The 23,411-nt window shown below is 41.5% G+C and overlaps 2 protein-coding genes across 6 annotated transcripts in view; both read left to right on the top strand.

The window, feature by feature from the left end:
- The first annotated feature begins 6,131 nt into the window (after nucleotides 1-6,131).
- LOC139537268 (adapter SH3BGRL-like) lies at nucleotides 6,132-21,712 on the top strand. 4 transcript variants are annotated; one of them, XM_071338391.1, is made up of 4 exons: nucleotides 6,132-6,895; nucleotides 15,243-15,428; nucleotides 17,120-17,200; nucleotides 17,519-17,941. In XM_071338391.1, the coding sequence occupies exons 2-4, from the start codon at nucleotides 15,267-15,269 to the stop codon at nucleotides 17,552-17,554; spliced, it is 279 nt and encodes a 92-aa protein (XP_071194492.1). In that variant the 5' UTR covers nucleotides 6,132-6,895; nucleotides 15,243-15,266; the 3' UTR covers nucleotides 17,555-17,941. The 4 variants fall into 4 exon arrangements, with proteins under 4 accessions (XP_071194492.1, XP_071194490.1, XP_071194491.1 ...); XM_071338389.1 differs by lacking the exon at nucleotides 6,132-6,895 and adding an exon at nucleotides 10,249-10,740; XM_071338390.1 differs by lacking the exon at nucleotides 6,132-6,895 and adding an exon at nucleotides 10,249-10,761.
- A 301-nt stretch (nucleotides 21,713-22,013) lies between these two features.
- Nucleotides 22,014-23,411, top strand: part of LOC139537267 (connector enhancer of kinase suppressor of ras 2-like) — a 52,996-nt gene continuing 51,598 nt past the window's right edge. Inside the window, exons 1-2 of one of the 2 annotated variants that reach the window (XM_071338386.1) lie at nucleotides 22,014-22,097; nucleotides 22,331-22,425. In XM_071338386.1, coding sequence (XP_071194487.1) covers nucleotides 22,359-22,425 — 67 coding nt within the window. In that variant the 5' untranslated portion in view covers nucleotides 22,014-22,097; nucleotides 22,331-22,358. The other variant, XM_071338387.1, reaches the window with a different exon arrangement.

The following is a 23,411-nucleotide window of genomic DNA, read 5'->3' as shown; positions in this document are numbered from 1 at the left end:
AGGCAGCGAACGGTTGAAAAGCATGCATTTGGTTTTACCAGCGTTTAAGAGCAGTTGGAGGCCACGGAAGGAGTGCTGTATGGCATTGAAGCTCGTTTGGAGGTTAGTTAACACAGTGTCCAAAGAAGGGCCAGATGTATACAGAATGGTGTCGTCTGCGTAGAGGTGGATCAGGGAATCGCCCGCTGCAAGAGCAACATCATTGATGTATACAGAGAAAAGAGTCGACCCGAGAATTGAACCCTGTGGTACCCCCATAGAGACTGCCAGAGGAACGGACAACATGCCCTCCGACCCGAGAATTGAACCCTGTGGTACCCCCATAGAGACTGCCAGAGGAACGGACAACATGCCCTCCGATTTGACACACTGAACTCTGTCTGCAAAGTAGTTGGTGAACCAGGCAAGGCAGTCATTAGAAAAACCGAGGCTACTGAGTCTGCCGATAAGAATATGGTGATTGACAGAGTCGAAAGCCTTGGCCAGGTCGATGAAGACGGCTGCACAGTACTGTCTTTTATCAATGGCGGTTATGATATCGTTTAGTACCTTGAGCGTGGCTGAGGTGCACCCCTGACCGGCTCGGAAACCGGATTGCACAGCGGAGAAGGTACGGTGGGATTCGAGATGGTCAGTGATCAGGCAGGGCAGGATGGATATAGGTCTGTAACAGTTTGGGTCCAGGGTGTCTCCCCCTTTGAAGAGGGGGATGACCGCGGCAGCTTTCCAATCCTTGGGGATCTCAGATGATACGAAGGAGAGGTGGAACAGGCTAGTAATAGGGGGTGCGACAATGGCGGCGGACAGTTTCAGAAATAGAGGGTCCAGATTGTCAAGCCCAGCTGATTTGTATGGGTCCAGGTTTTGCAGCTCTTTCAGAACATCTGCTATCTGGATTTGGGTAAAGGAGAAGCTGGGGAGGCTTGGGCGAGTAGCAGCGGAGGGGGGCGGAGCTGTTGGCCAAGGTTGGAGTAACCTGGAGGAAGGCATGGCCAGCCGTTGAGAAATGCTTGTTGAAGTTTTCGATTATCACGGATTTATCGGTGGTAACCGTGTTACCTAGCCTCAGTGCAGTGGGCAGCTGGGAGGAGGTGCTCTTGTTCTCCATGGACTTTACAGTGTCACAGAACTTTTTGGAGTTAGAGCTACAGGATGCAAATTTCTGCTTGAAAAAGCTGGCCTTTGCTTTCCTGACTGACTGCGTGTATTGGTTCCTGACTTCCCTGAACAGTTGCATATCGCGGGGACTATTCGATGCTATTGCAGTTCACTTATGGTCTGGAGAGTCCTTTAGGTGCCTTTTGGCAAACTCCAAGGGGGCTGTCATGTGCCTTTAACTGAGGAGTGGCTTCCGTCTAGCCACTCTACCATAAAGGCCTGATTGGAGTGCTGCAGAGATAGTTGTCCTTCGAGAAAGTTCTCACATCTCCACAGAGCCACTCTGGAGAGCTGTCAGTGACCATCAGGTTCTTGGTCACCTCCCTGACCAAGGCCCTTCTCCCCCGATTGCTCAGTTTGGCCAGGCGGCCAGCTCTAGGAAGAGTCTTGGCGGTTCCACCTTTCTTCCATTGAAGAATGATGGAGGCCACTGTGTTCTTGGGGACCTTCAATGCTTGAGATTTTTTGGTACCCTTCCCCAGATCTGTGCCTCGACACAATCCTGTCTCAGAGCTCTACGGACAATTCCTTCGACCTCATGGCTTGGTTTTTGCTCTGACATGCACTGTCAACCGTGGGACCTTTATATAGACAGGTGTGTGCATTTCCAAATCATGTCCCGTACCTGCTGTTTTCGACTCTCTGTACCGCACCCGCTGTCTCTAACTATGAATGCTTGGCTATGAAAAGCCAACTGACATTTACTCCTGAGGTGCTAACCTGTTGCAACCTCTACAACCACTTATTTGACCCTGCTGGCCATCTATGAACGTTTGAACATCTTGGCCATATACTGTTATAATCTCAACCCAGCACAGCCAGAAGAGGACTGGCCACCTCTGGTTCCTCTCTAGGTTTCTGCCTTTCTAGGGAGTTTTTCCTAGCCACCATGCTTCTACATCTGCATTGCTTGCTGTTTGGGGTTTTAGGCTGGGTTTCTGTATAGCATTTTGTGACATCAGCTGATGTAAAAAGGGTTTTATAAATAAATTTGATTGACGTCCAATCACTTGAATTAACCACAAGTGGACTCAAAGTTGTAGAAACATATCAAGGATGATCAATGGAAACAGGATGCACCTGAGCTGTTTTGACTCATAGCAAAGGGTCTGAATACTTATATACATTTGCTGACATTTCTAAACCTCTTTTCGCTTTGTCATTATGGGAGATTGCGTGTATATAGAGGGAATTTAAAATAAGGCTATAGAAAAAGTCAAGGGGTCTGAATACTTTCCGAATGCACTGTATTTTTGTTCAGTATAATTTAAAATAAACAAACAGGGCCTATTATACGTTTCTTGTGATGAGTAAATTCAATTTTCTTGCCTTCACTACATGACACAAGCTGAACTGGTTTAGCATACACCTCCAAATATTAAAATATAGTTGCAACTTGCAAGCAGCAGTACAGGGTTCTTTTCAGACAAGCACAAAACTTACCATAAAGCTCCCTGCAATGGGAACTGCCAAACACTAGTTAGAGCATGATTACAAATTTGCATGTCAAACAATCATAATGTATAGAACTGAAAAGTGTCATGCTTTTGCAAGACAGATAATGTCTTTGTGGTTATTTGTGCTTGCAAGTAGGCTGGCATAATACCTAGGGTCCTTTGTCTAACTTTTTATTTTGGTCAGCAAATAGTGACTGCAACATGACGCCAAATCCAGTAGGTTGTAAAATGCTACCTTTGACCAGAATCTGTTATAAAAATGTTAACCATATATCAGTATTACAATAATATACATACCACAATAACAATCAGAACAACTGGTTGGCTAGATGATCTACTATTGAGTTTAGATATGGTAATGATACAGTAATAATGACACGTAAAGTAATGAGACCTAGTGCAACCTCATGAGAAATTCCAATTACTATTTTATTAAATTCCAATTAAATATCCAGAACTTCAGTGGGAACACAGCTGCATATTTCAATAGATGAATTTTCAGTGTTAAAATTCCAACATTTGTTTCAAAAAGGTTAATCAACTTCCAACAAGCCTCTTCCTCCGTTAAAATAATTTGTGTCAAAATAATTCAGAGCAAGATTATTTCAAAAGCAGGTATGCCCACATTAGGGAAATTTAAAAAATGTTCTGCTTAATCTCCAGCACAACATCAACATATCTGAAAATGTGGCATTTCTATGTTTTGTGGTAAAAAAAAACTGAGGAAGAGTCCAAAATTAGTAGCTAATGGCAACTAATTTGTTAAAATCACACCATGCACACCAATGGTGTCATTGAAAATATTCCTTTTTTTAAATTCTTTTTTTTAAACAAAACAAACTAGCAATTTTCACATGTTGTTGCGGTGGTCCTCGAGGTTATGAATATGAAGTTGAAAAATTGTGAAATTGTCCTTTAAGCCTGGAATGTTTAAAATGTTTCCAAAATTGCTTACAATCAAGTTGAAAATAAGTAAACCCCTCCCAAAGAAAAACCACTGTACATAAAGGGTAAAAATACAACCACCTACAAAAGTGAAATGTTCTGAGTTGGCGAACCTACAATGTGACACTATACCACCTGCAATTAGTCTGCCATCCAGTATTATTTTTAAAAGTCCCAACAAGGTACCAACACTAATAAAAAACAAAACCGTAATTATGTTTGCTTAAAAACCCTTTATGACCACTGCACAACAGAACAATCCTCCATATTTAGCTGTTTTTTTTTTAGCTAAAACCCTGTACCAATAATTACAAAATTGTTGATAAAAATATTCCTCTGTTAAGGTAATGGAGGTTTTAGGGATAACATATGAGACTTGGGGGCCATACAAGGGAGGGGATTGGATGGACGGGAGCAGTGCTACTCAGTCTTCTCTTCTGGAGTCTCTACCTGTAAGGTGACAAAAGAGCCATTCACTGTGAGACACTGAGAATCCTGAATGATTAATGCTTTTAGATGGATTTGCCTCCAGAAATAGTAAGATACAACAACTAACTAAAAACATCAACCTTCAAGATAATATTTAAAGTAAAAATAATTGGTAAAAGAAAAGAGACCGTGTATCACTGATATGGCATGACATACTTCATCTGTCTTGATCTCGCCATTTTCAGTCTGGGTCTCCTCTTTAGGCTCCTTGACCGCTGCTGCCTTTGCCTTCTTCTTGTTGTTTGCTTCTTTTTCTTTCTGTGGGGTCAATATACATGCATATATGTCAAATTGTCTTTGCCTGGCACCCCCGAATCAAGAAATTGTCTAAACATTTAATATGGGAATGTGCCAAAAAGAGAACAATGACATATTAATCACATTATAGGCATATTTATACTTAATCATGTAAATGAGTAGATATTGAAAAAAGGTAAATATTACCTTAGCTGGCTTTTTTGGATTTGATGATGGTTTTGAAGGTACTGGTTTCTGAAAAATACAGAAGACTATATTGGTTCTCAAAGCAATGAATTGCATACCATGAAACAGGACAAAAAACACATTATTGATTTAAAAAAAGTTGTGCTTATGCCCTTTATCAAAGAACAAATTCCAAAAGGAAGATGTACATTTGTAAAAAAAAATAAAAAATTATACGAATTTACTCACCGATGACAACCGTGCAGATCTCCTTGAAGGCTAATGTAACGAAAAATAACAATACTACTCAAAGGTGTGTGACAACATTTCTAAAGGAATTGAATGAGGATGCTTGATGTATTTTCATAATGCAGACAATTGAATATTTCCTTATTTCAAGAATGCATTATCTTTTAACTATTGGGTGTATTTTCTGGTTTTTACAACCAAATAATTTGATAAAATCACCAGTGATCACTATTGAGGATTTTAATCATGGTGAAGATTACAACCTGTAGCCTATTCAACAAGGGTGATATTCAGTGTGTGTATATAACTTACCTCCTCCTTGACATCGCCATCAGCTCCCTGCAAAATTGATGAAAAATACATTATTTAAGATGATAGATATGCATGCTTTTGTTTCCCAACATAATAACGCTGAATATTTACCTATTGTTTAAAATGAGTAACTCCAAGTTGACAAACTTACTTAGCCCCTTGCAAACATAGGCAATAGCCTACACTTTGCCCATACAGACAGCCTCTACTCATTCTAGACAAGCGCTTCAAATTCTATGCGTTGAGTAGCAGAAGCAGTTGCACCATTACTTTTTTCAGTGGGACATTAGTCTTCATCCGTTTTCGCCAAATGTATAAGGGGGAGGGGAAGAATCAATTGTATTCCGCCATCTGGTGATAAGGGGCAATAGCACCCATTTAACGCGATGAACAAAGAAATCATTCAGATAATTAACATTTGCGACGGTCTTAAAATGAAATTATCGAGGGAAAAAAATGAAAAATGAAGTAAAAACTATACCCCCCTCAATGCAGATTTACACGCTCTGTCAAAAGGCATCCGTTTTGTTTCGCTGTGTTCGAGATGGATGGGATTGGAACTGCAAAGCATGGCTGCTTGTGGTTTCAATAGCATGGGGATCCAGTCTGGCTTCAGACAAGATTGTTTACGCCTCTTAAATAAATCGCAAAAAACATTCTAAATCCTGGAAAATACGGCGATATTTGCAAACCAAAAAAATCTAATAATTATTTCTAATTGTTTTTTTTTTTACAAGAGTGAACAAATTCCTATGGCAGATTTGTATTAAATCTCCGTTGCCTCGAAAGCTTCATAATATCAGACTGATTTATACGGGCAAAAAGTATATCCGCATACTAATCTAAACTCTACATACCTTTCTCTTGGGCATGTTGAAATGTAGGTTCTCTTCTTTAATGAAACTAACGAGCTATATTTTGTGATTGAGTTCACAGTTTGTAGAGTGGCGTTCTCTTATTACTAATACTGTAGTAAACATATAGCACATTAAACCCAGTGGTTGGATGGGGGTGGGGATAGGTGCGGTTAAATGGTGACTGATGTTATGCTTGGCCAATCAAAGGATGGCATAAGGTGTCCCAAAAATAAAGATTTTTAACGTAGTTCATTTACGCGCCAAATTCCTAGTGAACGTGAATGATGTAATCATGTTTTGTAACAGTATCCACTGACTGGCGCATGAAAATAAGCAATAGCATGCGTTATAATGTTGCAATTGTGCAAGCATTCGTGCGCTTAACCAGTGTTGTAGTACTCGAGACCACATATTGAGTGTCTCGGTCTTGGACACGTAATTTCTTCCCGCGACCAGCCGAGTAAAAAACTGAATTATCAGCTTCTATTCAACCAGCGCATAAAACCGCTTCGCCAGGCCTAATATATACACTCCTTTCTTGAAACGTTAATATCTTAACAGCCTTTATCTATTATAGACATGTTTGCGCTGTAGCGAACCTATAGGCCTCCAGTGTGTGACAGGTTCGTGATTCTGTTAGGACAGCAACCGTAACACCAGCGCACTCAAGTAGGATAGTGCACTTTTTGTAAAACACAAAAAGTGCCAGTGGTGTAGTGGAGGGTATACGCAGGTTTAAACCTATAACATTTTTTTCCTTCTCCCATGGCCATTGCTTATACTCACTTCTTAATCCCTATTTATGCGTATCAATGTAGTGTAGGTATACGATTTATCAATTATGTCGTACAAGAGAAATAATTCAAAGTATCCTACACAATCGCAAAGCACGCGCGCTGGACACAGCCTAGTTTCAATGGAATATCATCTGCCAGGAGCAAGAGTGTGCAGCTCTCAGCTGGTTTTGGCATGGAGCAGCTGACAGATGAATGACATCAGTAGCAGGTAGGGTACGAAAGACGTTTCAATGTATGATATCTACCAGTAAATGCTAACTAAAGCAACAATGGGTATGCAAACCAGGTATTGAAAAAGTTTAATCCGAAGTGTTGGTTAGTAGGCTATTTGTGATGCGCAATTGTCATCATGCTTGTTTGCATCAGGGTCTTGGACATGGATGGGCCTGGGTGGACAGAAGCCCACCCACTGGGGAGCCAGGCCCTGACAGGACTACCAGATTGATGTGGTTTAAGCATTGCTGTGGATTTCGAATTTGTTTGTTTTTGTTTTTCCTCAACAAAAAGTGTGATTTTGAGAGCGCAAATCTATTTATGCTAGCCCAACACAGATCCTAACGTTAGATAGCTGCTAGGAAGATGTCATTTCATGCCATTAGAGGAGTGGGTGTTAATGACTTCCCCTCATCGTTTTTCGGTGGCTATACAAAGATGGAGATGCAGATGTGTCATTTTGTTAGCTAGCAAGAACTTGAACGACTGTTATACAGTTAGTATATCTCTTGCATTCGCAAATTCACTCTGGCCATCTACTCCGATTTCAGAGCACTCTCGTCTGTGTGTGCTAGAGCACAGAACTGATGAATTTATGAACATGCAACACCTGCTGAATGACAGGTGTCAGTAAACGTAGGAAAAATAAGTTAGTCAAGAACGCTCTACATAACATGTAAACAGCCTAACCAGCTCTGCTACGGCAAGTAAAATGGTCAGTGACGTGGTCTCTCATTTGTGTCTGGAAGTAGCAAGCTCTCCAACTTTAGCCAGTTTGCATGCTTGTGCCAACCAAGCATGCATCGGCAGGCAAGCTGCAGAAAGAAGAAGAGGCTACAGTTCCCCATCGTTTATCAGTGCAATTTTATTGACAAACTAGCTTAAAAAGTTTGAGGGTTTATCTAATGTTCCTTCCTTAGATTTTAGCTCATCTTGCTCTGGCTAGCATTACCTACCTTTTCATGGTTGTATGATCAATAGGACTGTAAAGTTACCAAATGTAAGAGGACTCCCGTGGTGTTAACATATATCCATTCAGGTTTATTTTGTGGCTTTTGGCAAATGCATTCTGATGATCTAAAGTCACGCTGGTGCAACTGACTGTAAACACAGTCCAATTCAAAGTGAATGATGGCAGGCCCATGTGGCAAATGGCTTGTTTGTATAAAGGTCTACTGTACCTCTGATTGGCTATAGCGCACCGGTCTGTGTAGACTCCGGTAGTTTGGTTTTATTCACTGCAGTGTCAATTAAATTGTCCAAATGCACAGCTGCTTTCCTCTCTATACTGCTATAGAATTTTCACAACATTTTAAGAATTTAGGAAAATGTGAAAATGACCATATCTAAGTCATCGGTTCTCAGAAATGTAAGTGTTATTCTTCCTGGAGGTGTATATGAACAGATTAATAAGATTGGCATTTAAAGTGGAACTTACGGCAATGCTTCACACACACAAGTTATTTTAAAAGAGATGGCTAACAGAAAGCACACTGCAATAATCACAGTTCCACTCACCAGATAATCATTTGAAACGTATTGTTGAAAGTCATTCTTGAAAAGGAAAAGCTAACAAATGACCAACAATCCTCTTTGATAACACCCGCTGCAGCCAGTGCAAACTAGCCGACAACAAAAGCTAGCTAGCTAGACCATGGGAAAACTACTGCTCTCTATTGTGACCTGTTGGCCTTCAAGGCAGCAGAAGTTACCATAAGTTTTTGTAAAAACGGTCCCACTCATTAAGTCAAAATGTGATTGGTTGAGTCCACTGTCACTCCAAATTGTTGCCCTAATACAGTTGAATGGCAGATGCCTTTATCTAACTTATGGTGGCCTAGCCAATGACTGACTTGGCTAGCTAGATTTCTCCCCCCAGAGACCAGCAAAAGAAAAATCCTGATTGGATATTTTTTCTTCTTCTTTAGTGTTAACCCTTTCCAACAAATATTGAAGAGATTAAATCAGATCATTGAAAATAATAAAATTATCATTTTATAAATCCTTAGCCTCTCTCTGAAGGCGTAGAAGGCCCATTGTTCCCCACTGTGTTTGGATTAGTAATAATTCATAGTGGCTCTATTTTTCCTCAACAGCATTTTCTCACTATTTTGAATGTCTAAAGAATCCATATGTTGTTCAAAATGTTCACATTTCAGAACTCTTATTATGGTGGTGATTTGACAAAATTACAATCAAGGTCTTGAATTGGACTCACATTTTTCTGGTCTCGGTCTCGCCCCACCTCCGTTCTTCGCCTTGAAATCGGTCTCGAACACAACACTGCTCTTAACATTAAAACATTGGAAGACGGTACCAAATAGAGTCCCACAGTGGAGGTGTCATAATACCCATTAAACCCAGTGGTCAAACAGGGAAATGGTTCCAATCGTTTTTACACCATTCATTTTCCCATAGGGAATTTTAGAAACACTTCAAATAAGGGCTGTGTTTCGTATAGGCTTACCCTGGCATGATGTTTTGATAACCATGTAAATCTCTCTCGGACAAGGTCACATTATTTATTTGGCTCCATTTGCTCTCATATTCGAAAATGCTAATTAGCATCAAAGTAGACATTATGCAAGACTACAAACCCCAGCAAACCCTTGTGTAAGTCATCGCTAGCTGAAACCTTTACTAAAGTGTCAATTTAAAACTTGCACAAGACAGTTCACATAATTGTCAATTTAAATACATTTTTCCAATTTATTCATTGAGGGATGATGTCTAAGCTTGCAAGAAGATGTTTTGTTCTGTATGATAGCCACATTAGCAGCTAATGGGTATTTCGTTTACAGGCGAATATTGATAAAAGTTACCTTGTCCGAGAGAGATTTGCACGGTTATCGAAACGTTTCGCTAGGGGAATCCTACATGAAACACAGACCTTATATGAAGTAGTTCTAAAATCTCCGACTCTCAAATGAATGGTGAAAAAACGATTGGAACCATTTCCGAGTTTTACCGCTAGGTTTCATGGGTATTATGACTCATACTGTGGTACTCAATGACGTTGCCAAATACCCTATGAAAGTCCCGCTGACTTTATGTTGCAGATTCGGTACTGTTTTTGAACGGGCTTCAGATTTCTATAATCAAATTCATGAAAACGTTGTCATTTACAATATTTGTAAAATTATATTCGTGGATTAATTCGTTGACTTGATGCCTTTAATGAAGGTTTTCGATTGCGTTTTCAAAATCGAAAACCTTCGTGAAAGCTATTGGGTGTAAATTAATCCACGAATATGAATATCATGTTACATATATCTTAAATGACCATATTTTCATGAATTTGATTATATAAGCATGACGCCCATGCAAAAACAGTTTTACACCAGGAAGTAGGCGGAACGTTCATAGGGTATAATCACCCGGATTTTTCATAGGCTTATTCTCTTTTCAGACAGTATATAGTATATAGTAGTTAGAAGGTTATGAGCCTATTACTATATTTTCCTTATGTCTGAGTACATCTATTAGCTTTATTTCAATTATTTGAATTGCAATTCTTGAAAAATATGTGAGGAGCATTTATTACGTATTTATAGACTATATGAATAGGATAACAAAATATTAACATAATCAAATGTATTTGAAAATGCATTTAGAAAGCACTACAATATATAGTTTGAAGTGTTCCCAATTGTTTTCAGAGATCTGATTTCCAGCTGTTGTTACAGTGTTAGAGAGAGAGCGAGAAAGAGAGTGAGAGAAAAAGAGAGAGAGGGAGATCATTTGGAGACGTCCGTGCTTTGCTCACTTGGGTTTTGGGGAGTGAACCAAACAGCCATGGTAATAAAAGTCTTTATAGCATCCTCCTCTGGATCGACAGCGGTAAGAAATCTTGAGTATTGAGTAAGCCTTATAGCATATTGACCGTTTATGTACATTTTCTTGGCAAATTCAAAGTATTTGCATTAGGTGTTTCGGGCTCATACAAATGAGCTATTGTGTTGTAGCTACGCAGACTCTATCATATTAAATGTATTAAGCTCTATGGAAATGATCTTGCTTTTGAAAGTTCTACAAGTTGTGCATGGGATGTCCCGAGCAATAGAGTAGAAGCTGGGACTGACAGCTGCACAAATACATTCGATTCTATAGGCTTCTCATGCATGACAATGCATAGGCTATTGTAATTAACCTAAAACAATGATTTGATAAAGAGGGCCTTCAATTTGGGAGATATTGATTTGTCATATGACTATTATTCCATTAATTTGTATATATTGTTAATTTAGTGTTAACACAAAACTATGATTGTATTGTATCTAAAATGCATTTACAGCACAGTATAAAATCAAAAGAGGATACATAATCACATATTCATTGTCTGTAAGAATATCAGTCTCTTACCCCCTCTGTGTAGGAATGTTTTTATGAGTGAGCATGCAGACAAGAATGTTTAGGTAAAGCACTTGGTTAAACAGATCAGATGTTTTCATGCAACTGTTTTCGTACAAATTGCCTTGTGGTGAGGGTGAGGGGTCAAACTTAACTAGACTCTACCATCAGATGTTGACTCCCCCACCACAACCTTCCTCCATTTTCCTGTTTCCTGTGTGCCACCACTCCTTCCCTACATACTGCAAAACAACACGCCTAGACTAAAGGACCATTGCCAGTGGTGTTCTTTGCCAGAACAGCTGGACAGGATCAGTCTTTGGACATCTGAACTTCATACCTCACCCAATTACATCACTCTCTAAAGAATCAGTCAAAGAGCATCAGATGTTGACTACAGAATGACTGCCTCAGATAACCTCTGAATTATCTGGTCTGAAATGACGGATATTATTGCTTACTGTAAATTTGCAAGTCAAAATGTTGTCTATAAAGGATTTTCTAGACAGGCTTCTATGTGCAGTGCAAAGTTTAGACAGAACAGAAGTGGTTGCATTGGAACACTGGGCTCTCCTCCTACTGCCAAATTTGGTCTGTGCCTGTCTTCTGAGCTGATCCTGGTTGCACAGAGGCCTTATTGGGTCCGTCTCAGTCCCCAGGCTCTCCTGTAGAATGCAGCCCAGCTGCAGAGGCTCTGCAAAGTGAATAGAGGCTTATCTCCCCATACTCCACACTTTATTACACATCAAAACAGTATTATTATTGTGTCTTTATTACTAGGGATGCACCGATATGACATTTTTGGCCGATGTCCGATATTTTGCTTGCCAAAAAAAACAATAACGATAACCAATATTTACAATTTTAGCGGTCTTTTAAGCATTCTAGTACAGTTAAATAGTTACACACACATGGACGCAGCGGTCTAAGGCACTGCATCTCAGTGCGAGAGGCATCACTACAGTCCCTGGTTCGAATCCAGGCTGTATCACATCCATCCGAGATTGGGAGTCCCATAGGGCGGCGCACAATTGGCCCAGCGTCGTCCGGGTTTGGCTGGGGTAGGCCGTCATTGTAAATAACAATTTGTTCTTAACTGACTTGCCTAGTTAAAATAAAGGCTACACACACATCACACTGACCAAAAAGTTATTTTGTTGGCATTTACGTATGTCCCCATTACCAGTAAAACCTAATCAAAACCTATTTCTTTCACTTACTTGCTGTGCTGTTTCGTTGTTCATTTGTAGAGTCGTTTCATTCTCAAACAGGATTTCATCATACATGTCAAGAAGTGAAGTTTTAGCTCTGTCTGTCCGTGACCTCTCTTCCTCGGTGCGCACTGTCACTGTGTCCGTTTCCATCTTGTCCAGCTGTGTATGTAACATTTCACGTAAACCCTGTTTCTTGTCTGCAACAAAGTAGCGGTCCTTGTACCTAGCATCGAGCATGGTGGCGGCACAGTAAAGAGGCTCAGAGAGAATGCCACCGAATCTTGTTCACAGCCTTGAGTACTTTTGCAAATGTTAACTCCACGGTCTGTGTCGGCAGTTTTGTTGAGCAGGCGTTTCAATGCCATGACAGAGGGTATCACGTCTGCTGCAGACGCAGTTGATTAGCTTATTACTCGAGTCAGTTGTTCGAATGGCGCTAGGAGAGTGTTCTAGTTTCCAAGTTTCAAACATGTTCTCAAATGCCATTGAAATGACAGCGCCGGTATGAGAACCAGCACATTCTTGAGCATGCAATACGGCTTTCCTCAGTACGAAATCCTTATTGACCCACTGTGCTGTCAGACTCAGGATGCTCATGGGGCTGACATCGCTGGTCCAAATGTCAGTCGTGAAGCTAATAGCAGTGACGCCCATAGCAAGTAGCTCATAGATGTGCGTTGCAATAATACTGTGTAACTCCGGTAGGGCAACATCTGAAAAATAGTGCGTACCGGGGCTCGACCAGTCAGTGAAAGCCAACATCATCCACGACAGAGAATGGTTGATTGTCAAGGGCAATGAATTCCATTATCTTGCCGTTAATGGATTTTGCCTTTGAGTTGTCTCACTGAAATGTTCTTACTCTTTCAAAATGACTGCTCCACTTGAACTTGTTTACTTGTTGCAAGTGTGTGCTTAGTATTTTTCTGCTTTTGTTCTGTGTATTACTGTATTTTTGTGGCGTCATTACGTCATCTACCTATGTTATATACAGTGGGGAGAACAAGTATTTGATACACTGCCGATTTTGCAGGTTTTCCTACTTACAAAGCATGTAGAGGTCTGTCATTTTTATCATAGGTACACTTCAACTGTGAGAGACGGAATCTAAAACAAAAATCCAGAAAATCACATTGTATGATTTTTAAGTAATTAATTTGCATTTTATTGCATGACATAAGTATTTGATCACCTACCAACCAGTAAGAATTCCAGCTCTCACAGACCTGTTAGTCTTTCTTTAAGAAGCCCTCCTGTTCTCCACTCATTACATGTATTAACTGCACCTGTTTGAACTCGTTACCTGTATAAAAGACACCTGTCCACACACTCAATCAAACAGACTCCAACCTCTCCACAATGGCCAAGACCAGAGAGCTGTGTAAGGACATCAGGGATAGAATTGTAGACCTGCACAATGCTGGGATGGGCTACAGGACAATAGGCAAGCAGCTTGGTGAGAAGGCAACAACTGTTGGCGCAATTATTCGAAAATGGAAGAAGTTCAAGATGACGGTCAATCACCCTCGGTCTGGGGCTCCATGCAAGATCTCACCTCGTGGGGCATCAATGATCATGAGGAAGGTGAGGGATCAGCCCAGAACTACACGGCAGGACCTGGTCAATGACCTGGAGAGAGCTGGGACCACAGTCTCAAAGAAAACGATTAGTAACACACTACGCCGTCATGGATTAAAATCCTGCAGCGCACGCAAGGTCCCCCTGCTCAAGCCAGCGCATGTCCAGGCCCGTCTGAAGTTTGCCAATGACATCTGGATGATCCAGAGGAGGAATGGGAGAAGGTCATGTGGTCTGATGAGACAGAAATTGAGCTTTTTGGTCTAAACTCCACTCGCCGTGTTTGGAGGAAGAAGAAGGATGAGTACAACCCCAAGAACACCATCCCAACCGTGAAGCATGGAGGTGGAAACATCATTCTTTGGGGATGCTTTTCTGCAAAGGGGACAGGACGACTGCACCGTATTGAGGGGAGGATGGATGGGGCCATGTATCGCGAGATCTTGGCCAACAACCTCCTTCCCTCAGTAAGAGCATTGAAGATGGGTCGTGGCTGGGTCTTCCAGCATGACAACGACCCGAAACACACAGCCAGGGCAACTAAGGAGTGGCTCCGTAAGAAGCATCTCAAGGTCCTGGAGTGGCCTAGCCAGTCTCCAGACCTGAACCCAATAGAAAATCTTTGGAGGGAGCTGAAAGTCCGTATTGCCCAGCGACAGCCCCGAAACTTGAAGGATCTGGAGAAGGTCTGTATGGAGGAGTGGGCCAAAATCCCTGCTGCAGTGTGTGCAAACCTGGTCAAGAACTACAGGAAACGTATGATGTCTGTAATTGCAAACAAAGGTTTCTGTACCAAATATTAAGTTGTGCTTTCCTGATGTATCAAATACTTATGTCATGCAATAAAATGCAAATTAATTACTTAAAAATCATACAATGTGATTTTCTGGATTTTTGTTTTAGATTCCGTCTCTCACAGTTGAAGTGTACCTATGATAAAAATTACAGACCTCTACATGCTTTGTAAGTAGGAAAACTTGCAAAATCGGCAGTGTATCAAATACTTGTTCTCCCCACTGTAGGTATGCACGTCAGCTTTGACATCGGTTTTGCACATCGGCGTTAAACTAGACATCGGGCTGATGCCGATGTTGCCATTTTTAGCTAATATCGGCTGATTCCGATATGCACACTGATATACCATGCATCCCTTATTATTACATGACCTAATTATATATCTCATCCTCTTTCTGCCTGTAGATTAAGAAGCAGCAGCAAGACATCATGGGTTTCCTAACTGTCAACAAGATTGACTTTAAGGAGTGTGACATCGTAACTAGTGAAGACAACAGGAAGTGGATGAGGGAGAACGTACCTGAGGACTTCCGACCAATGACGGGGGTCCCCCTGCCTCCACAGATATTTAATGAAGAACATTACTGTGGGGTGAGTGTTGTACTGTACTGACCCCTTCACAGTGTAGTGAAGCTTACTGTCTGAAGCTGATGAGAGGTCAAAGGACAGTATGCTAGCAACTGCATAGTAAAGAAAAGTATGCTTTGATAACCAAAAGTGCCTGGTTTATATTTTTTCTGTTCTAATTTAAGGTAGACATTCTCAACATACTCTGTGAGAATATTGCAGCCCGGTACCTTTGTAACAATTTGTGTAATAATGATAAATAATAATACATTTTATTTTAAGTGCTTTTCACGACACCCAAAGTTACTTTACAAACACAAGAACATCAGCAGGGTAAAAAGCTATAAAATCATGTATTCAAATAATTAAGAATATGAATATACCAAACATTAGGAAAACCAGAACAGTCTCAATTCGTTGGGTACGGACTCTACAAGGTGTTGAAAGTATTCCACAGGGATGCTGGCCCATGTTGACTCTAATGCTTCCCACAGTTGTGTCAAGTTGGCTGGATGTCCTTTGGGTGGTGGACCATTCTTGATACACATGGGAAACTGTGTGTGAAAAACCCAGCAGGTTGCAGCTCTTGACACAAACCGGTGTGCCTGGCACCTACTACCATACCCCGTTCAAAGATACCCCGTTCAAAGGCACTTACATATTTTTTCTTGCCCATTCACCCTCTGAATGGAACACATACACATGCCATGTCTCAATTGTCTCAAGGCTTCAAAATCCTTCTTTAACCTGTCTCCTCCCCTTCATCTACACTGATTGAAGTGGATTTAGCAAGTGACATCAATAAGGGAACATAGCTTTCACCTGGATTCACCTGGTCAGTCTGTCATGGAAAAAGTAGGTAATCTTAATGTTTTGTACACTCAGTGTATAAAAGTATACTAAACATAAGCACAGACTAACCAGGGAGGTGAACTAGACAGAGGATAAAAGCTAAGACAACAGAGTGTACGGGTAAGCATGTGTGAAGAGGTGTGTCTTTAGTGTGGACTTGAATATGTGTATGGATTGTGAAGTTCTGACATGGAGAGGGAGGGAGTTCCAGAGTTGGGGAACTGCCCTGCTAAAAGCCTGGTCTCCCATGGAGCGGAGCCTGGTGTGAGGGAGGGTGAGGAGGCCGGTGTCAGAGGAGCACAGTGAACAGGTTGGGAGTGTAGGGGTGCAGGAGGCCAGTAAGGTATGTTGGCGCCAGTCCATTGAGTGCTTTGTAGGTGAGCATGAGCAATTTGAAGATGATCCTATATTGAACTGGGAGCCAGTGGAGTTTGATGAGGGTGGGGGGGGTCCCGAGGTTTGGTGTGTGTGAGGACTCATGCAGCTGAATTTTGAATATGTTGAAGTCTGTCCAGTGTTTTGGAGTCTGAATGGCGTTGCAGTAGTCCAGGCGTGATAAAGCAAAGGCGTGAATGAGGGTTTCAGCAGCGGGGTCAGTGAGAGAAGATCTGAGTCGTGAGATGTTTTGAGGTGGAAGAAGGCTGACTTGGTGATGTTCCAGATGTGGGGTTCAAATGACAGAGTGGGGTCAGATGTAACACCAAGGTTCCTGACAGTGGAGTTGGAGTGGATTGTGCAGCCATCTATTGTCATGTTGAGTTGACCCAGTCTCTTGATGACGGAGTTGATGTCCATGATCTCTGTTGTAATAACCTTCTGAAACAAACTTAGTGAGACAGCTACCTTTTGTATTGTTGTTGCAGAATTACGAGGCCTTCTTTGATGCCCGTGAGGAGCATGCAGTGTATGCATTCTTGGGCCTAACAGCCCCTCCAGGCTCCAAGGTAAAGACCAAGGCCTTATGGACATACTCCGTCAGTCAAAACCACACACAGAGGACCATACTCATGTGCAAGTTACCAGTCCATCAATTTTGAATGATCGCTTGTTTCCGCTACTACCATGTATTTCACAGCTCTGTTGCCAAACATAGAGGCAATGAAGGATGCCTGTTCTGTTGGCAACTGTACTATATCATTACAATACTTACACAAAATTGTTCTCGTGAAATTACATACACCTTTTGGTGGAAGCATAAATACAATTGGTCTCAACCCTGGTGTTGCATCATTTTCTTAGCACTGTTTTCATACCACCCACAGGAAGCAGAGGCCTTGGCTGGACTGGAGCAACAGTAGCCGTATGGTTTTGATTAGCAGACCACAGTGCCCTCTCCTGTCATCCTCCATTCAGCTCTACAGCAGCTTGCCACTGCTCGTCTGGAAAACGTCTTCTCAGACCAATCATAGCGCTTTATTTTGTTGTGAAAGGTAATCAGAATGGTATCAAATTGACCAAATGTTGTGTTTTTTGACAATGTCTTTAAAGTGGTGACCTTGTACTGTTACAATAGTTCAAGTCAATGCTGGGCAGTATCCCATGTTCAATATCATATTGAAATCAAGGTGGAATGATTGCCCAAATACTAGGAATTTAGTAGATGATAAAGACATGCTTTGCACATATGAGAATATTTAATTCAATGATATATTTTTCATGTTTGATAATAAAATAGTGTTACTTTACTACTCAGTCTCTCTTATTCTTACCCACTTTCCTTGTTATTCTTGTTTAGCTCAAATTAACATTGCAAAGAATACTGTTGTCACATAATTGTTTCAGTTCTCCTTACATTCTAAATGGAATGTCACACCACAGAAGGCAGAAGCTGAAAAGCAGGGGCAGTGAGTGTTCTAATTTTATTTCTAACAATGCTTCCTGTTTTTGACATTTGCTACTCAGAAGCTCAGTACAATTAGGGACAGCACATTACCGTGGCTGCTCACCAGTTAGAGAAATCTGTAGATAACTTGTAAACCTTCTATTAGTGGACAGACTAAAGGAACACCATCTATTATAAAAACAGAGGTAGGGATATTGTCAGTATCTTTCATGTGTTTTATACTATTTTATGTTTTATGTGATCTGGCAAGAGAATATAAATATTTATTTATCTTTCGAACCTGATAGGCTATGTCATGCTAACATGATTATTTGGGGTGGTTTCCTGGAACCAGATTAATGCTAGTCCTGGAATAAAATCTATGGAGAATCACAATTGAAAGTGCTAGTTGGTGTGGTTTACTGCTATGTTGTATTGAGGCAATTTGCACTGTTATGTAGTGGTTGTCATGTTGGGAGAAGCCTTCATCAGAGTCTTCAGGTACAGGGAAGAGGATTGTGACCCCCATTCCACAAAGGCTCAGGAACGTCCACCACATCCTGCCCCCAATATAATTCTGACCCCAGGTTCAATGTCAGGTAAGCAGTTTGGATTTGTCTGAAATGCTGCATGTCTTTCTGGATCAGTAGAATATGCTTAATCTTACAATGTTCATATATGATGAGTATGATGTTTTATAATTGTTTTCATTTTATATTGCCATATTTTTAAATGTGCTTCTGGTGTGTGGACTGCATAGGAAACATGGAAGGTCTGGTGCAGTCTGATCCTAGAGTGACAACCAGGCTCAGTGATGCCCTCACCATCCCCAATAGCCACTGTGACGACTATGGTGACCTGGAGCTCTATCGCTCCTGGTGCTGCACCACCTTCTGCAAAGACTACCCCGACCTGCAGCTCAGAGGGGACCATGTGGGAAACAGGAGCTCAGAGAGCCCGAGGCTGGAGAATGAGGGGTTCGAAGGACCACTTCTTCAATCTCAGGACCTGGGAGAGCTGGAGGCCTTGGAACCCACAGGGCCTGTGGAGCCTAGGGTGCAGGTGGAGTCCCAGCCCCTGCAGGATGAGGGTTGCCTAGTCATGGACAGCAGCATCATCACCCTGAACAGGGAGCCTCTATCCAATTCCATGCTGAACGGCTATCTGGAGAGTAAGCTGCTGGAGGTGTACAGACAGCACATGCAGGACAGCCTGGCCCGGGGCAGCTCTCCCCTGGTCCAGACACCTCCCCAGGGCCTGATACCAGCCCCAGTAATGAAGCTCAGCCTGCATCTCTGTCAGGACCACGGCCTGGACTCCAGTACGGCCCAGAGCATCGTCATCCACTACCTTAGCACCTACACCGTGGCTAGCTCCCACTTCAGCTCCCCCAACCTGCGCATCTCCAACCCTGAGCCTAGAAGAAAGCCCATCTGACTGAAACCAGCAGTAGTTTCACTTTGTCCTCCGACTCTAACATACTTGAGAATGGTCTACAGTTTTAGTTTCGTTTTCTCTGTACTGAATCTGTATACTTGGTGGTCAGTTGTACTGCATTCGGTTCAATAGGTAAATTAAATTGATAGTTTAGGATGGAGATCCCTTCATTTTGTTGAATTGTTAGAAGAAATATCTTTAGAAAATGCCACAATGTCCATAATATCTACTTCATAAATGCGACCAGTTCCTATAATGTAATACTTGGGAGCCTGAGACAATCCCCAGCTTTCAAGTTGAAGGACAAAGAGGAGACAAACTGTAAGATGAAGGATAACTTAGTCCTTGTAAAGCATCTTGGTTCTTGTTTCTGAGAAATGATTCCTCACAGATATTGCAGATCTGAAATTATATTGTCATAACCACAGACTATTACTAAACAGTAAAAAATAGCTATTTTGCTATCTTGGTTGTCAGAAAGAGTTAGAAAATATTTGAAACGCTTTTTAATCTTAGATGCAACTGACTGAATCGAATACATGAATATGCTAAAGCACTGAGCTATTGCCGTCATGTCTTGTGGAGAATAAACTGGCCATTGGAATGGGTAGTGAAATTGACTACACTAAGTGTACAAAACATTAAGACCTTCCGACTATTCAGTTGCACCCTCCACCCCCCTTTGCCCTAAGAACAGTCGCAATTCATTTGGGCATGGACTCTACAGGGTGTCGAATGCATTCCACAGGGATGCTGACCCATGTTGGCTTCCCACAGTTGTGTCAAGTTCGCTGAATGTCCTTTGGATGGTGGACCATTCTTGAAACACACAGAAACTGTTGAGTGTGAAAAACCTAGCAGCGTTGCAGTTCTTAACACAAGCAGGTGCGCCTGGCACCTACTACCATACCCTGTTCCAAGGCACTAAAATCTTTTGTCTTGCCCATTCACCCTCTGCATGGCACACATACACATGCCATGTCTCAATTGTCTCAAGGCTTAAAAATCCTTCTTTAACCTGTTTCCTCCCCTTCATCTACACTGATTAAAGTTGATTTAACAGGTGTCATCAATAAGGGATCATAGCTTTCACCTGGATTCACCTGGTCAGTCTATGTCATGGAAAGAGCAGGTGTTCTTAATGTTTTGTCCACTCAGTGTATAATAGTATACTAAACATAAGGTGCATATCAGACACTTTCTGGTTTAGTGACAGGTTGTTATTTTACCTCTGAGGAGGGCTATCCATCTAGATCATTGTCAATCATATCAAGTGAATGTCATGACTCAGGTGGGTAGCTTCATTCCAGAAATCCCCCTCTTAGGCATCAACGGCAGGGATGTATGACTGGCAAGGTTTATGTGAGTGTGACTATATGATAGCATGTGCTAGAAATGCATGCATTTTTATTTTAGATGGGTGCATCTAATGTGAAAACCAGTATCGAGTGACTTTAAGCATGGTTAGTATATGCTGCTTGGGAGAGGATTAACAGTAAACCGGTGTGTGTGGGGAGCAAGTGCCAATGCCACCACTTCACACCCTGTCGGGAGCCACTGGGTCATACACCAGCCAAGCCAAGGACTATTAGCATGGCACTGTTAGAGCAGCATAGGAGTGGGTAATGGTCAAAGATTGTGGTGCCCATGCCTCTGATAATTTACCAGAACCAAATGTTCATGTTTATGAATTTTGATGCCATTTTACACCATATAGTGATATGTATGGGGAGACTTCAATAAAGATACAAGAAATGGGCAGATCTCCAAAGAGTCAGTAATAGGTTTAGCAGGTAAAGATGTGTCATCATCACCCAGCACAGTGAGGACTGAATTATTAACCATATCCTGGTGGGACTCAGTGGGATGAAGTTCGAGGACCTGTAGGGATGTGTTGTGCAACAGAATCATGTAGTGTGCTCACACCATATATAGTTGATTGTAGTTGTAGTAGTTATTTTGGCTATAGGTCGATAAGTATCTACAAAATGTGTCTTTTCTATATAATTAAACATGGGAACATCAGAAAGAAATTATAAGCACATACCCCAGCATTTGTCATGATGTGGTTTTACAGTAACTGAGATATTTTGTAACTAACTGAAGAAGAAAAAAGACTGTCATTCAATTGTATCTTGCATGTTTTGTTTGAGTCATTACTTCAATGTAAATTGCAGGGTGACCCAGTTTTAATATGGTTTTCCCCCATACTGTATAGCCCCCCCCCCCCCCCCCCCCCATACAGACATTGATGCAAGCATCACTAGGTTTCTATTGGTTAAAACACAATGGCTTCGGTTCTGTTCCTATTCATATTGGTTGGAACTGGAAACAGTTAAGGGGGTGAACATATTCCTGTTAAAAAAGGTAAAAAATATAAGAATATGCTTAATTGTTATGCCTTACGTTCAGCTATCAATGTTTCTCTATAAAGGCATCAGGTAATTATATATTATTGCACCATTCCCTGTGTCTCTGGAATGAAGCATGTGATGCTGCGGTGTGCAGGGGAGGGAGGGGTTGCAAGACTTTCTCACTCAGAGAGAGACTCGCTTCTCTACACAGTACAGTGGGGTCGGCAGGTAGGCTACTGTTGTGTGTGTGTGTGTGTGTGTGTGTGTGTGTGTGAGAGAGAGAGAGAGAGAGGCGGCTGAGTCGTTTCTGTGAGCGCGTGGACTGCACCATAGCATTCCGTACCCAGGATACTGTCACCAGCCATGCCTTTACCCAGTAAGGTGCACCTATGTTATTTGATCTCTGGTATACCGATGCAACATTTCTGATTTGCGACACCCGATTTTCTTGCTCGATCAAGTCCTTGTTTGAAGGATTTGAAGACATCGATGATGGCCCTCGTGATGGAACCTATAAGCAAATGGACACCTAAGCAAGTGCTGGATTGGATGAAAGGTAATGATTATAAAACATGTTTCTTTTCATTTGCATGATACTGACAGAATACATTTTGAAGCGACTAACATGGATATGTGTACATTTGTTATCTTTTATCTGAATACGTGGTTTAATAAATTGGGGCTGATTTGAGCTAAAACGCTGCTATTCTTTGCATTGAAATATTGATCGTGTGCCATTTTGTGTATCCGACCCTGATGTAGAAGCGCGCTATTCAGTGTTGCCTAATTATCGCCCTGGCCTGATGTAGGCTACGCATTTGTAGAACACCAACCAGATACTCAGACCAACTTATTATGCTACGTGTAAAGGTGTTCAACAATCAGTTTACCTATATAAGGTTCACATGTAGATTACCTCATACCATAAAGACTGCGTGCCCCCCCCCCCCCCCCCCCCCCCCTCTAACGCACAAACACACACACACACACACACACACATATTGAATAAGTGTTGGCATCAATTGAGGCGTTTGCAAAACTAGCACCATGGACAGCGAACCTACCTTATTTGATAATGCGTTGACAGAGACTATGATTTACATTGTTACATTGCTACAAAAATCCACCATTGTGGGTAGTGATAAGGAACACATTGCAGGTTGCAAGCTAATCGAACTGGACAGCAGCTTTTGCAACCACAATTGTCAATTTCACCTTTAAGATATGCTGTTAACTGAACTCAAAATGGTTGGCGTTATGAGGTTCAGTGTGTTTTGAAGAGTTCTCCACTATCTGCCATAACATTAATATTTCTATGAGAGAAAATATACCTACCTATAGTTGCTTTTATTATATAGTGTGGGCTAAGAGTACAGCTGAGGTGAAGTACCCCTTAGGTAAGACCAAATGGAGGACAAAACAATTGTTGCGCTATATTACCTGCCATAATCAGATTGTGTGTACTGTTATGTTAGTAGTGGCAGACTTCTGTCATTCTGGAGGTGAAACACTAATTGACAACAAGCCTTCATTGGAAAGAAA

The sequence above is a fragment of the Salvelinus alpinus genome, chromosome 13 (assembly GCF_045679555.1).
Source record: "Salvelinus alpinus chromosome 13, SLU_Salpinus.1, whole genome shotgun sequence".
NCBI classification, from domain to species: Eukaryota; Metazoa; Chordata; class Actinopteri; order Salmoniformes; family Salmonidae; genus Salvelinus; species Salvelinus alpinus.
This window is presented reverse-complemented; position numbering and strand designations above follow the sequence as displayed.